This window comes from Colletotrichum aenigma (genome assembly GCF_013390185.1).
Source record: "Colletotrichum aenigma strain Cg56 chromosome Unknown KSG_Cg56_contig10, whole genome shotgun sequence".
Lineage (NCBI taxonomy): Eukaryota > Fungi > Ascomycota > Sordariomycetes > Glomerellales > Glomerellaceae > Colletotrichum > Colletotrichum aenigma.
Window position 1 is genome coordinate 2,618,170 of NW_023500916.1, and position 16,198 is coordinate 2,634,367.

Here is a 16,198-nt window from a genome sequence, read left to right on the forward strand (position 1 = left end):
GGTAAGCCAAAGCCTTACGGACGGGGTTTGAACGTTTCTAGTTGCAGGCCTTGTGGAACAGAGGCATGACCTGGGGTTACAGATGAACGAGTCAACAGGAGGCCAAAATCAAAAAACAAGAAACAAGAATTTAAGAAAAATGAATCAATTGTTCGGTGCACACGACACACGGGTTCCGGGCGCCCACGGGACTTCCTGATCGGCGGGCGGTCGCTGGAGCCGATGGAGTACAGGTACTCGGATCCGGGGTAGACGATAACGTCATTGCCCCGTGGGTTCCTCACCCCGGGGGAATGTTTTTTTCCCATGTCGTGCACTGGAGCGTCAATCTTTTACGGGAACGGGAAGACATCTCAAACGATCTGGGCTCCGTTTTGACGTCTGTCGGACTCCAGATGTGTAAGGATGTATGGCCTTCTGTTGAGTAACATGAAATTGAAAAAAAAACAAGATATTGAAGAATAATGAGAATGAATAAAAATTTAACAAAATATTAGCGCATCGAAATCTATGAACCCAATTTTTGGGGGTCCCCCGTGAAACTCTCCGGGGCAGCGCATCTACAACCTCAACCGACAGAGCTACGGTACACCCCTCCCTTCTGGAAGACATGATATGCAGTACATGTTGCAGCTATTCAACCAGGGGGCGGTAGCAAGACGGGTGGGGGGCAACTGAGCGAGAAGAAGGCATACTCCAAGATGCATGTCAAAAGTCGGTGAAGAGGCTATTCGCCGGCTGGCTGGCTGGCTGCCACGACAGCACCAAACAGGGCCCTGAGGAAAGAGTGTGGTGGGTTTCCTCCCTCACGACGTCTGTAGTCACCTTAGCTGGAGGGGCCCCTAGCAACCACCACGAGACGGAGGGGGCGTTTTCTGCAGTGGCCTACGTAGAGGGAAAACAACGAGGGTGCAGGCCTTCTGCAGCACCTGATGAACTTGTGCGTTGGTCTGTAGCTCGCCTTGCCCCTTAGGCTTCTTCACGTTGCCCCGGATGAAGAATTGGCGTCCACGTCGCGGAATCCCCTCCCGAACCCGGAAGACGCCGGCGTTTCTCGGTGGGCGCTCTTTTCTTCAGCCAACAATTGCCAACCAAGTTGCAGCACGGCCGATGCAGTCGGACGGGGACCCTTTAGCAAGATGACTCCTTCAAAACCACGCGACGGCCTCGTTTCTTCAGGGCCCGTTGGCGCAGGCGTCCGAAAAAAGACACGGCAAAGCTCAATTGAGACTTAGAGAAGGGGGGTTTCTCCGATATCTGCGGTTTCAAACGGTAGCAGCGGGGCCCGATTCGAATGCATACACCCAGCGTTGATGGGCGGCTGTAATCGCCATTCGGAGCTTCGCTGCAGAACCAACTCACCATGAGCGTGAAAGCCCAACTCCAACTCTGCGACTCCAACTCCAACATCCTCCAGGCGGTCAACGATGCAACCAAGCCCGGGCCAGCAGGACAACTCAACACCACCTCACGTCCCATATCCCGCCGCTAAGGCGACATCGAGAGCGAGGCAATGAGGTGCCGCTCAAATAAACGAGTGTTACACACCACCAACAACAGAACCCCTGCCTAGCAAGCTGAGCATTGGGGCTAACGCCTCGGAACCAGCCTTAACCGCCATCAACATCCTCGTCAGATCAAGGCGGTGAAGGCATCATACTTCACACCTCACCTTCTTTTTCGTCAATTGTTTTGATGGAGCAGGGGAGAAAGAAAGCGCTACTCTTACGTTGAAAAGGCACAATATCTCATTACGCTGTTTTTCGCGGTCGAACCCCTAACCCCTAACCCCGCAAACCAGCCATGCCACCGCAGCCATTACGTGCAGTCTTAGAGGCGCGGGGTCCCATCTTCATGCGCGTACTCTGGTCCTCCTCGAACGAAGAGAAGAGTCATCGTGGCCAGCGCACCAATGACTAATCTGCCAAAAGCTCTAGGTATGGAGTACATACACTTTTGCATGGTGGGGCATCGTAAACCGTTAACCACGCGTGGTAAAAAAAAAGCCCTATGTTTCCCGAATCTGGCCTCGCGCAGCACATATCCATTCTCCAGGGACAACAAGGCCGAAATGCCTCGTGCATTGAGGGGCGCGAAGGAGAAGCAAGCGCTTTGGGCATCAATGCAAAAGAACATACCCCTCCTCGACCTAACTGATCCTTTGCAGAGGGGATGGTAATCCAAAGCGAAGGAGGAAAAGGGGAAATGATGCCTGGTACAGTCTGTTTGTACACTTGCACCCATGCCAGCTTCTCAGGATGCCCATTACCCCGCCGCAGCCTTGGAGGGGTAACGATGAAGCTCAGCAGGGTCGGCGTGCGGCGTCAACATTTCACTCGACGTAAGCATTCCTCTTCGGGACAAATCGGTAGTGGGTGAAGAAAAGAGACCCTGCAGAAACGGATCGATTGGACATTCCGCACACACACGCCACAACGATGCTGGCAATTCCGTCCCAAACGCTCCCAACTCGAAAATATCTTCGGCCATGTCCCGACAAACGGGCCTCCGACGCAACTTGCAGGTCGGACAGCAGCCACCGGCTTTCCGCCGGGGGGCGTGAATGGCGGGCGTTCGTCATCAGGTGTCACATGGCCTAAACAACACAGCAGCACAACGCCGCAAAGGCCGAAAGAGGCCTCGACACGCGGACGGCGGACACTTCCCCGCGCTCTTCATCCCGCCGGGGCGCTCTTCGTGCCCACGGGCAGGTGACCTCGATCTTGACTCGTTCAGGCCCTTTCCTTGGCAGGCACAAAACCAGGGGATGAAAGACACCGGGAACCAAGCCCCAGCCGCTCAAGCCTCACACGATCGGACCTAGGCCGGGCATGCCGGATCTCCACCGTCGCAGTGTGGCTTATGCACCGGAGACACAGCCCCAGCTCCCTCCACGCTTACGTACACAAGCGCCCAGTTTTCTCCCGTTGAGCGCGATGCAAAAGCCACATCGTGCACGAGCCCCAGGAAAGTCCACGTGCGATCCACCGCCGTCCCCATCGGTCCAGGGACTAGGCCGTGTCAATTGAGCCAATCACCAAAGCCCAATTGGAAGGCGTCTTGCTCCTCTCGATGTTCTGGCCCCCAAAAAGCGGAGATGGTTCACGGGGATAAAAAAAAAAAGAAAAAAATACCCCAAAAACCGAAGGGGGAAAAAAAAGAAATCGAATATTTTGAATGGCGGATGGCTTCACTGACGCCCCTCTCCGCCTCTCCACCACGGCCTAATTGTGGAGTTGACTACATCCACTGTCCCAGACTTTCACACAGACATTTTGAGCGCGAAGACGGAGACTGTAGTGCTCCAATTCTCCAATCTGCGGCTGTTGCTCAGCTTTGTCAGTTTTCGGCACCGTGTCGACTGGGATGTAAGGGGTCTAGAAGCTCTGGACAACACCGAGTTGGTACCGAGATATTTTCGTGCGAACCTCCACATCTCCACGAAGAGCTGTTTTCCCCCATCGCATTTGGTGAAATGTATTTTTTTCCTTTTATTATTTCACAATGCGCTGCTGTCTAACGCGTCTCCGCAATGGAGGTGCCTTCCGGGGGACCGTTCAGCTTAGTCTCGGCCGCACTCCCCGGCCTACTGCAATGAACTGCTGGCAATTGACATGACCCTCTCGACCCAATAGCAGCCGTTCGCGTTCCCGAGTCTGGTTGCAGCGTGTCACCTATCCGCAGGCCCCTGATGCGGCTCGGCCGGGGGCTTGACGGTCGGCCTCACATGCGACGACGGCACAGGTTCGAAAAACACGCCGGACGAGATCTCCGGCGGCGGGAGATGTCGCAAAACCGATCTCAAGTAAAGAAACAGCTTGGCGTTTTTGGTGGTATTTTTTCTTTCCCAATCATGTGCCGTCGGCAACTTGTTTTCTGCCCACAGTAGGAACCATTGACCAGTTTGATATGCCTTCAGCAATTGCGACAGCACCTCGAGGCCTTCGGCTGTAGTCAGAAACTCAACGGTGTGCTTCTTGGCGGTCTCGCCCCCGACCAACAGCAGCACGGCCGCATGGTTCGGGGGGCAGCAGATCGATGAAGGTTATTCGGCTGATCGGGAAACTCCCCTACATACCGCCAACCTTGAATCCTATGAACGAGACACACACACACAAGACATTAGAGAGTGTTGCACTGCCATCGCATGACTTGCATGTGTCAAAAATAATGGCAAAATCACCGACCCTTAATTGCCGTTCAAATCTTCGAAACTACCTCGGACATACTTCCCTCCCTCCCACCCCCTCATCCTCACTCCTGTCTTGCGTGCGAATATTCAACCCATCTCGGGCGTTCTAGATCCCGGGTCCCAGATTGAAAATTCAAAATTGGAGTAGCCATCTCCACGTCCACGCATCCCTTCCCAACACCGTCTCCAATTTTTTTTTAATTTTTTTTTAAACCAAGCAAAGAGATACCCACGCGTCAAAGGAAAATCGGTCGGCACATCATGTCGTTGTTGGATGAGCTGTCAAACCCCTTCCTCCCGGTATTTCCCAATCATCAGAGCCTCATCGTGACATCATGCGCGCCTGAAAAATCATTTCAAATCGCCCTCTTCGAAAAGATCTCCAACGAAACTCCCGCTGTCTCCTTACGCAGTACAACCCGGGTTCTCCACAAAGACGCCGAACGTGAGTTCCAGCTTTTCGTCTTCTCTTCTTCACGGATGCAACGGGCAGCAACACACGCCCCTCCCCTTCTGCAGCCCTTTCCCTCCCTCTCCACGTCTCTCCTTGTACGTGTGCCTCAGCAAGTAAAAAAGGGCGGAACCACTCCCGTCCAAAGATCTAGGACCCATCCGCCCTCCGGCGCGACTGCGGCGCTGCTGCCAGCAAAGCCCGGCGCGGAACCTGTAGCGCGGCTGCACTCTGCTTCGCCGCGCGCGCGTGGTGCCCGTGAATAGAACGCGACAAGAAACGCCGCCGTCCCCCACATACGCATGTTGGAAGTGGCCTGAGATGCGGCTGTTAGTCCGATCGAGTTCCAGCGAGATTCATCGCGCCCGATCATTCTAGACCACCCACGACAGAAACCTGCCTTATCTAACCACCTAGCTAATGAGCCGCAAAACCGCTAACGCATACTCTGCATGTACGTTTTGGGACAAATAATACCAGCCTGCTGGATTTAAAACTGCTGCACTCTAAAGCCGCATTTCTCGATTACGACAAACGTGTGTAGAACTATTGGCCGAGCTCCCTTTGACCAAATCGCAGAGTTTGTAGATACATATCGGTGTAAGTCAGACACGGGCGCAGGTCTCGACCCGACCGGCCGTCTATCAAAGAAAGTCCAGAACTATGCAAGTCACCAATTCTCCAATGAAAATCCCCTATCCCAAAGAACTCCCATTCTTTGGTATTTCCAAATTCTCGCGCCATCCCACACACCCCGCAACCCCAGAAAACGGAACCAAAAATCCCCCGTAGTTTCCCATAGTCGTCGTCGTCGTCGCCGCCACAAAGATGCATCCTCCCTCCTTCCGCCGCAAAGCACATACACGCCGAACGCCCTGCCCGCCGCCATCAAACGCCACAAGACCATCCAGACACAAAGGCAACGGGCTTCGCTCAGTCGCACAAACATCTTCGGCAGAGTGCCGTACGCTCAAGCTGCCCCCCGAGAAACATCAAGGTGTAGTTCGTCTCTAGCGTCTCCCCGATCCTTTCCCATGCGCCGCCGCCCCCTTGTCCGAAAGGGCGTCGATGTCGTTGTAAGGCATCCAGCAAAGAAGGACAAGCAGACGATAACGCCCGCTAGAATCGCGCAACCAAGATCTGGTGGTTCCCGCGATTCCTACCCCAGATATGCAGAGCCGCCTCCGTCTTTCCGGGACAATGAAAATAGATTAGACATCTGAATGAATTTGTACTTCAAACAGCACAGTGGTCAGCGCAACGCAGCGTAAGAGCTATCTACCTCACGAGAGAACTAACTTACACAAGCCTTCACCAAATCTCCCCCAGAGCAAAAAACCTCGGACACGGCAGTTGCGAAAAATCAACCACAGACACTCACGAAGAAACATCGGACGTTCGAATTTATCCCCATCTCCGTACAGGGTAAGAACATCGAGAAACATCACAGCCTTTCCCCCATCACATCTCCCCAAAAGCTTTCCATCCGATCTCCCCCGTCTTGATGCTTCTTCATCCGACGCATACACCAGGCGTTTACGCGTCCCCACCACCACATCTCCAATGGCTGGCCCTTCAGGTCTTCCTTCCCCTCAACTCCCTCCTCCTCCTCACCTGACAGCCTCAAACCTTAATAAACACCCATTGCCATTTCACGCCGTAAAACCTTCTGGTTTGAACAAACACGATATGCTGCGGGACACCACCGCACATGATCGGAAATAAATCAAAAGCATAACACCAGACGAACACAAAAGCTCCTCGGTAGTGATCCTCGGTAGCATTTCTGGCATGAGGAAGACAAACGAGTAAGCAAGCCAGCCAGCACGCAATTAATCTACCTTACTCTGGTGACTCTGGTGACTCTGCAAGCGTTTGACCATTCATGCCCTCCCTCCGCTACGCCAAATAACCATAATCACAAGCATTTCCCTCCCACTCTGCACGTACTTTACAAGTGTAAACCGTCACAGGGGCAAAAAACAACAGCAAAAAGGTCACAGCCAAACCACCACCGCCGCCCGATTCCCTAAGCCAGATGCAATGTACGTACGATACCGGACTTTCACATGTCCACAAAACACCACAATGTTCAAAATGCCAAAGCGAAGCGCGTGTGAGTGTGAGTGAGTGCGTGTGTGTGTGTGTGTGTGTGTGTGTGTGTGTGTGTGTGTGCCCCAACCCAAGGGGCTAGAACTACTCTCAGTGCAGCCCTAGCGCCGCACGCCGTTCCCGCCTGCGTCCTGTTGTTGGAATCACCACCTACCTACCTCAATGTCCAGGGGAACAATGCGGTGCGCAACACTCTCGCTTGTGATTGTGAGCTAAGGCACGGAGTACGGTAGCTACCGTACCTGTCTGTGTACAGAGTAGTGGGCAAAAATACACTGCTTGGCCCTGGCAGTGTAAAGCGGTGAGCGCATGGACGTGGCCTTGCTCCGTCAGATGGGTGTGTCCGGCTGCACCTGCGTCAGTCAGCAGCAGTCATCAGGCTGGCACCGGCATATTCAAGCGAACAGTCACAGGGACACCTTTTTGGGGTAAGGTAGACAACAGAACAACACACACACATTCAGACATGGCACGAGAGCGATGATGTAGAGACACAGCAGTAGTTTTGATTCAATGGCCAACATTTATTTTGTTTTTGATAAGCTCTTTGACGATTTTCCGATTTTTTTGTTCGTCGTAATGATTCCGCTTTTGGTGGCCCATCCTCTACGCCGACAGCTTTCGCGCGCAGGCACTTTTCTTCCCCCGTCCTTTTTTCGCTTGTGGTACATCTCCACTTTTGGCTAGGTTTTTCCTCTGTCCGTTTTGCCCCTGATTGTCGGCATCCCCAACAGTGTCTGACTGTTGTTGAGGTCGCCCTCGGGTGTTGCCTTTTGTAGCTTTGTCTCCCCCTCAATCCCATAGAATACAAGTCTTCCTCCTCGAGTACAAAGCTTCCCGTAACCATGATGTAAATGTAAAAGACCCAACCCAATTGGTAAAACATAAAGGTGGTATGTTGCAAAACCAAAACAGACCATGGTATCATATGAAGAGACGCCGTGCAAATGTAAAAATTAGAATCCAGTCCAGGGGGCAATCGCCGTGCCCATTGGACCAGTCCCACCCATGCGCGCCCAACATTAGAGTAACAATGATAGAAAGCAGAGCAGATGCGATGCCCTCGCGCGCAATGCAATGTAAAATAGCAACCAAATCGTTTTTTGCTCGAGCAAGTGCACGCTCGTCGGATATCGTGTGAATATGTGCTGTAGTGTGGTATGTGTATGATGATGTTGTTGTGGTGTGCGAATAGATTGTTTACCAGCCCTTGGAGTGGTAACCGCCAAAGTTGTCCGTGTCCTTGGAGAAGTACTGAGGAGCGACGGGAACATCCTCATTCTTGTTGATGTAGGCCTTCTCGGGGTACTGCTTCAGGTTCGCGACGTCGTGGGAGGTGTGGCGGCGCTTGAGGACTGCATTGGCAGTAGAGGACTTCTGCTGACGCTCCCAAAGGAGGTTGCGTCGGAGAGACTCGGTAAGCTCAGTCGCGAGCATATTGCGTCGGGTGGTTCGGGGAGAGAGGGCGGCCTGCAGGTGGCTGTGGCTGGCAGTCGCGGTGATAGGCTGAGCAGCGGACCGAGGCACCTCGGTGATGGGCTTCAGAGGCGAGGATCGGTTACCACGCTTCATCATCAGAGGAGCATCGTCGGAGTCGTTCGGGGAGACAGCCAGGGTAGGCGGGGCCGGGTGGCTAGTGCGAGTCCAAGGGAGCGCCGAGGTAGACTGCGAGGCAATGTTGCCAATGCGGCCGCGGTCGTTCTGCTGATCAATCATGAGGGTAATGAGCGAGCGACGCGAGGTCAGGTTGACCTTGGAGTCGACGCGCTGGAAGAAGGTCTTCTCGTCAATGCTAGACTTGTTGCTGTCCTCAATCGAGTCTTCCCAGTCGGAAGAGTCATCCTCGTCGTCAATGGCGCTCTCGTCGACGTAATCGGTGTCCGAGTCGTCGGCAATGGCAGAGTTGTCGTTGATGGTGCGGGTGAGGACGTGGTCGGCAAAGGAAGTGGTCTTCTTCTGGCCGGTGAGTAGCGAGCTAGGGGCCGAAGCAAGGGCGCTCTTCAGGGAGCTGTCCTCCTCAGAGGAGCCGCCAACCTGGAACATCTTGCGCTTGGGGGCAGGAGCCGGGATAGGGCGCAGTTGCTCAACGCTCTGGCCCTGCTCACTGGAGGAGCAGGAACCGCCGAGAGCGAACATGGGCTGCTTCTTTGACTGCACGCGCTTGGCGGCAGGCGAGGAGCTCGGCTCGGGAATAGCAGCAGGAGAGATGACCTTTGGAGACGCCGGCACAGGGCGGGCGATTGGTACTTGGGAAGGAGAGAAACCGCGGACGACGGTGGTGCGGGAGTTGATCTCGGGAGAGGGAGGCTCTTGGGAGTGCTCCTCTTCTGAAGACTTGCAAGGAGACTCGGTGGTAGTAGATCCAGAATGCTCGAAGGAAGGCGAGGCGGGGGCCAGGTCGGGGGTCTCCTTCTGAGGAGGCATGTATGGTGATGCGATCTGGGGAAGAGGGGCAGAGAGAGGCTCGTTCTCCTTGATGATGGAGACGACCATCTTCTCAAAGTCGCCGGCGGTGATGTGGCGCTCCTTGCCTCTGCTGCGGTTGCTTGCGCAGGAGTCTTGTCTTTGGATGCGGGGGCGGATCTCGAGGGGAGCGGAGGTGCAGGTGAACTCGACGGCTTCGTCTTCGTTTTCGGAGTCGACACTGCCAGACAGCTGAGGGACGTCTTGTAACCTGCTGGTCTGGGGGATTTCTCTGGGTTGGCTGGTGGCGGTGATGGAGGCTTCTTGCTCCTCCTCGGCGCAGCAGAAGGTCTCGTGGTTCCACATGCGCCAGCTGAGGTTCTCTAACCTGCGGCCCTGCTCAACAGACTCTGCGCACTTTGCGAAGACTGAGGCGGATATGTTAGCGATTGAGTCCGGACTGGCTCCGGATAGGAGCAGCCGACTGCGTTGCTTACCGGTCCACATGCTGTAGAGGTTCTGGGGATTTGAGGTGTCGACCTTGTGGATAACGTTGGGGTCCACGGTAAGGACGTGAGTAGCGAGAGGATAAGGCATGTTGCCGAAGGAGTCTGCTCGGATGGAGCAGGTTGCTGCAGACTGTTCCGAATCTATGGTGACGGTTGATATGGGCGCGGCGCCTGGATGCAAGGCGCGGTAACTTGGTCTTTTGTAGGGTGGATTCGGCACCTGGGGCGGGATGGAGTGGTGTCTCGTCGAGCAATGGATCGGTGGCGGTTGGTGGCGGACGATGATGTCGACGGTGGTGCTTTGAATGCTATGTGGTCGTCGTCGGCGGCGAGCTGTGACGGTGTCGAAGGGCAGATGGGCGACGACAGGAATGCTGTGATATGAAATTGGTGTTCGGACGGTGAGACGGAGAGAATGCTGCAGGTGTAGGATGCAGATGCGTCTCTCGGGATGGTCGTCGACGGGTTAGGTGTTGCTTGGTGGAGCAATGAAGTGAGAGGAACGGACGGGTGGAAAGTCTGGGGGAAGGACTTCTTAATTATTATCGTCACCTCTGCAGTCCGGAGTGAGTTGGGAGATGTGGATTAGATGGTAGCGGAGTGGGATGCATGTAAGTAAGTAGTAAGGTAGGTAGGTAGGTATGTAATGTGTGCGATGGGAGAAGGGCCTGGGGGGGAAAGAAAGAGAGAGACGGGGGGGGCGTGGTGGGTGATTGGGAGCGGGAGGGGGGTGAGGTGTGGGCGTGTACGGCCTGCCCTGGGTGTGGGGGGTGTCGACGAAAAGTCGTGGGTGCTGGGTACCTTAGGGGAGGGGGAATGGGGGTGAGTCGCGGTGTATCCCAAGTACCTTGCACCAAATTGTATCTCCTCCTCATGAATATGGGGCATAGGACAAGCGAAAAAAGAAGAAGAAGAGAAGACAAGAGGGAGGTAGGATGGGCAGGGGCCCTAGGGTGAGGGTGAGGGTGAGGTGGGTGTGGGAGTCTGAGGGACCGCGGTATTCGTACCGTTCCTTAGTACTATCCATACTGCTCGAGGTACCTCCCACAGCATCTGAAGGGAAGGGAGACGAGAGGGTGAGGGAGGTTCGGGGAAGGTCGGTACACTGTCTTGACGGGGAAAGGCGCGGTGGCTCCCCCGGAGTCCAGTTCAGAGGATCAGGAACGTGTGTCTTCTGCTCGGGTGCGTCTTTTTTGTGGCCGGTCTAAGCCTGAAATGGCCCAGTCATGGGAGGGAGAACTCCCGCGCTGGTCTCCATGGGGTAGCCCAACGCGCTTTTGCACGGCGGATGACCAGAGATGCTGCCCAAAGTGGTTTAGCTCTGTTGATGACAGTCCTTGCCTATTCGGGTAGTACCTTGGGCCCCCGTTGAGGCAAACGTCGACGGTCATCTGCCCTCCCCCATCCTCCATGCTCCTCCGTTCCAGCGGTACTGGCTAGTCCTGCACTTGCTGAGAGGCTCAGAGGCTCAGCAGAGAGGGCTCCTGAACTGCCCAAATGAATGAACCTGAACCTAGATCTGCCCTGGACCTGGACTGGACCGTTCAGCTCTCGTCCAGCCCGTCCACGTCCACGTCCTCTTCATTGCTGAGAGGCTCCACGTTTGAGTGAAAGTGGCCTCTGCGCTGCCCACGGGACCGTTTTGCCTGGCCCGTACCCCAGTGCCCATATGGCACGCGGTCATGTGATTGACGACGGCTGCCTTTTCGCCGTCATGGAAGGACCGACTGCACTCGCTCAATTCCGCAGTTGCCCTCCCGTCGCCATCTCCGTCTCTGCCGTCCACAGCCACGCCCTCTTCTCTTCTCGACCATGCCAATTATGCCAATGCCTTCATACCGACGAGTCTCCTACAGACCAGACCTACTTACCGTGTGCCGTGCACCGCGGAACTGAGTCCTCGACGGTTGCCTCAGCCCGTCTGGCCGAGTATGCGCCGCGCCTCATCTCCAAGTTTTCCATCTCCTCCACCTCTCTCGACATGGCCTCGCCTCGCCTCGCCCCGTCCACCCCCTCCACCTCCGGTCCTCCGTCGCGCTTTTTCCGTCAACCGTCTCTCGGTACCTGACCGAATGCCCCCATACACTTCCCCAACAGGAAAAGACGCCCCGACTGCTGCCCGAACAGGCCTGGCGCCATCTCTGATCTACCGTCCTGCCGGCACTGTTCCCCTTCTGCCACTCTCGCAGACACGGCCTAGAACAGATGCGGCCTCGACACCTCGCTGCCCTTTACAGCGACTTCCGTCTGCTCACTGGTCACTGGTCACAAGCCGCCGTGCCTCTTGCCGCGAAACGGATCGCCTTCCACCGATTACCCTGCCGTACGGCGTGACCCAAACGCCATTCTCAGTTACCAGCAGCCAACAGCCAGCGCCCCGAAGCCTGTCCCTGTCCTCGGCCCTGTCGTCTGTCCACCTGCTCACCTGCCCTCTGCCTCTCTCCTCTCTGTGCTAAACTGAGAGCTCAACTGCCACGCCTACAGTTCAACTCGTCCTCCCGTGGCTTCGGACCAACCCAAACCGACAACAACGCTGTCCCAACCGTCGGGACGACCGCCAATCGCTTCCCCGGAATCCCCTTATTGCTGCGCCAAACGGAGCCCTGTCCCGACCTTCATTTCCCCATGCTCTGTACTCCGTGGCCCGTATCTCCAGCCCGGATCACGAGTCCCCAAAATCGCTGCAAATACAGTGCCCAGTTGATTGGATTGCCATGGCATTGTCGCCAGAGCGCAGCTGCTGCGAACCCATTCTCCATCTTCCCCAGGCCTCCAATGCGAGCCTCGGGACGAGACGCAGCCTCCTGAATGGAAGAAGAAAAGGAATTCCCAAAGACTACAGGGGAGAGCACCTGGCGGCTCGCAGAGCCCGTGTCCACGAGACTATCGCCCATGGCGGTTGCATAGCCCTCGATAGTGTGCTGCTTTCTTGATCAATCGCCCATCAGAAGTGCGTGCTTGGGCCCGCGCCCGCGCCCGCGATGGCGACGAACGAGGTCAATTCGTAGCCCCCAAGTTTGCTTGCGGTCGAATCGGCGACGACCCGTCCTCCAGCGCTGACACGGCGATGTGACATGCTCTGACCCCCCCGGTTGCTTGCGACTGACTTGCTGCTTGACTGGTTGCGGCGCCTCTGCGCTCGCTCCAAAGAGTCCCCGTGATGCTATCCATCACTTAGGTCATCAAGATCCTGCCGTCTGTCGCTCGTCGTCTGCCGCCCGCTTACCGCTTGGGAGATGTCGTCCCGCGACAAGGGGACTGCAGTATCACGGTTTCGTTGACGCTGATCGCACACAAAAACCAAAGAAGACGCCTTCCTTGTCTTTGGGCATGCACATTCATTCCATCAAGGAGCAGCCAGCGACGGGGCTTCAACACGGCATTGCACCCGCAGTTCTTCGCATAGCCTCATTACCCCGCGGTTAGCAAATCGTCATGGGATCCAAAGTTGCCCAAGTTGCCCACGGCCAGACAGGGGGCCGTAGCAGGCAGACACGCGCCTCGCGGAGCTTCTTGGATATCCTCGCGCTGAACTGGGCATATCTTATGCTCACGAGAGACAACTCGCCGTGCCAACTCAGAGGTTGACTGACGAGGATGCGCAACAGCGTATGCAGTCAAGGTCAGAAGGCAGTACTGGGACTGGCTGACTGGAGAGAATGAGAGAGGGCAGGGCGCATGCGTGCGCAGTACCCAGCGTGCCAGGCGTCCGTTGAACGAATCCTTGATGACTTCCAGGCCGTTGGTTCCTGGACTAGCAGAGACACACCCGGCCCCAACTCTCAATCCCCCAACATGGCTTTATGGTCACCAGGCCCTCCTCCTCCAAAAACGAACCAGAGGGTTCTCCGGGCAGGTTTGCAACTGGGACCCTGGAAACGTCACATTCTCAATGCAGCAGGCTCGCTCCCCAGGGGGCTGGCTGTCATCGCTGCTAGACTTTCCCCTCACGTCAACCATGGCTGGCATTGGAGTTTGTTTTGTTTGTGGTACTCCCACACGCCAGACCGGTTTACTCATCCACGCAACGACCACCGCTTGTTTGACGGGTCACTTGAACTCTCCAAAAAAGCAACGACGCCTCAATGTTGTCAATCGACGGCTCAGTGACACACGCCTCTGATCAAACTTGACGGCCGTCCCTCCGGCGCCAGCTCAGGCCGAACTTACAAGACACATCGCGCCTCAGCTGTCATGAATGGCTAACATCGCAGCCCAAGGCTGAAGCCACCGTTTAGCGATCCGTCTTCCGTCGTGATGCCACAGCCGGGTACGGATACGGCGACGCGGACGGCGCCCAACTTCCCCCCCGTTCGTCATCTGTCCCGTTAGCATGGGTAACGGGAGGATTCTGGGCTCTCTCTTTCTAAAAAAGCCTGGAGGACCGGATGCATGGCGTGTGTGATGGAACGGGTACCCGGAGTCGTCGACTCAAGACGGGCCAGTTGCGACCTCGTGAAAGAAGAAGGTCCAATATTTGATTGTCGGACTGAAATGAAGTCTGTCCAGGGGGCGGCCGATCACAGAGAGGACCACCGGCGTGTTAGTGTTCGCTTCCGCCAGAGTTTTGGGCACTCCGGGGGACCACGATATGTGCTTCCGCGCGGCCTCTAGCCCAGTCCCGAGGACGTGGTAATCACACATCGCGGTGGAGCTAAATGAAAGGGAAGCAAGCCCAGGTGTCTCCTGTTCGTGCCCTCCCGGCAAAAAGGACGGAGATGGAGCCCGAAAGTGCTGGCAGGATCGTGATTCCCCCGTGAGGAGCGTGATGAAAATCATACGAGCCGAGTGCCCTTGGGAGGGGGCGCTGCACCATTGCAAATCCGTTGGAACTGGGTAGCATGTCACGAACAATCGGATTCATCATTCCAACGTCCTGGGAACCGGTCTGCATGGGTGAGACGAAGACTTGAAGCAAACAACATCCATGAGAAAGAGGTCATGAGATAGAGAGAATTTCGTCAAGCATGCAGAGACGAAATGGCGCGATGGGTCAGGCATCGTGCATGCGAACTCCTCTCCTCGACTACACGAGGTTCCAACAACCCGGATTGCAGAGAAAAAAACTGACGATGCAGCAGCAACGGCGCGGCGGGTTGGCGGTGCTAGGGGAGGGAGTGCAGATAGCTGTTGGTCCTCTTCGTCGCGCTGCTCTTCGCTGCGTGTTGTCGTGACCCAGCCAACAGCAGCAAGCGAAAGCCGCAATTTCTCATCGTCTCCTTCACGATACGGGGGGCTTGCGCGCTCACCTGAACCAGCCCCGGGGACTGGGAAGGGGGGAAAGAGGGGCCGGTCACGGCATCCCAAATCAAAATTGACCTTCTTCTTTGCACGACACCCGGTCACCGGTCGAAGGATTGGGAAGTTGGGTGACGGGAGGGGGCATCAAAAAGTTCCCAAGAACCGGGGACGCACACGCGAGAATCTCCACTTTGACGGGCTTTGGTGATGTCCGCTGGCGCAAAGTCGCAACGGTCTCTTCTGCGTCGCGCTTTTGATTCTCGCTTTGTTATTTCATTGACTACCCTTGAGGTTTTGACTTTCACTGTCAAGGGATAGGAGAACGTTCCAACAGCTCCCCGATTGACGAGAAACAGGTTTCCCAGGTGCCTGGACCAGAACGTCACAGATTAACCCATGATGAGACGAAAAAAAACACTCGCCCCGGGTCCCTGGGTTGCCCTCCAAGTCCGATTATCTCTCTTGCTGGGTTTTTTTTTTTTTTTTTTTTTTTTTTTTTTTTTTTTTGCCGCGCCACCGGCTAACCGCGAGAAATGACCTGTCGCATCGTCCGAGAGAGATGCCTAGGCCAGACCCAGGCCTGGCATGGCTTATGAACAAAATAGAGTTTTATGCTAGTCACGGAGACAGATTGCAAGGCGGAACGACAGCGGACGCCATCGCCAGCAGCCCGCAAGATTGCGATTTCTCCTCCTCACTGTGAAGACCAAGTGATGTGATTCTTGGGTCCGAGGCAGGGGAGTAAGGAACTCAACTCCAGAACAGGAAGATTGTGGGGGTGAGTAACGCGGACGGGGCCGCTTGCCGCTGCGCTGGGCGGGCCCCCCGGTTGTGGTTCTGCGAAATGGTCGACCGCGGCCGGCCGGTGCAGGGTCAGCTGGGTGGCAGTGGTGGCAGTGGTCGGCCGCGCCAAAGAAGCAAAGATTGTGGCGGTTGGGCGGCAGGGCGGCTGTGTGGAAGAGCGCATCCGCGGAGTCTGAGAGCCACGGTGCCGAGTCAGAGGATGTGATGGTAATCCCATCAGCGATCAGTGACGGACGGGGAGGGAGCAAATCGTTGCGGCGGTCAAGTAGATGTGGCGCCAACGCAGAGCCATCCCCTCTCAGCTGGAACCTGTCGTCGGGGCTGTTGGCATTCTGCGCGCCCCGGGGAACGTGGAATAAGCAACTGCCGTGACGCTGCGCTCATCAAGATGTTTGGATCCCCGTCTAAGCGGCGGCAGCGGGCAGGAAACAAACACATCATCACCGCCCTCTGAAGCTGTGGAGGGCGCGCATCGGTGATGGGGTG

The 16,198-nt window shown here is 55.9% G+C and overlaps 1 protein-coding gene across 1 annotated transcript; it reads right to left on the minus strand.

Moving 5' to 3' along the window:
* Positions 1-7,955: 7,955 nt before the first annotated feature.
* CGCA056_v014578 (Uncharacterized protein) lies at positions 7,956-9,755 on the minus strand (the record flags this gene model as incomplete). The annotated part of the gene is made up of 2 exons (XM_037329820.1): positions 7,956-9,586; positions 9,656-9,755. 2 exons carry the CDS (start codon positions 9,753-9,755, stop codon positions 7,956-7,958), a joined length of 1,731 nt encoding a protein of 576 aa, XP_037171624.1.
* Positions 9,756-16,198: the final 6,443 nt, after the last annotated feature.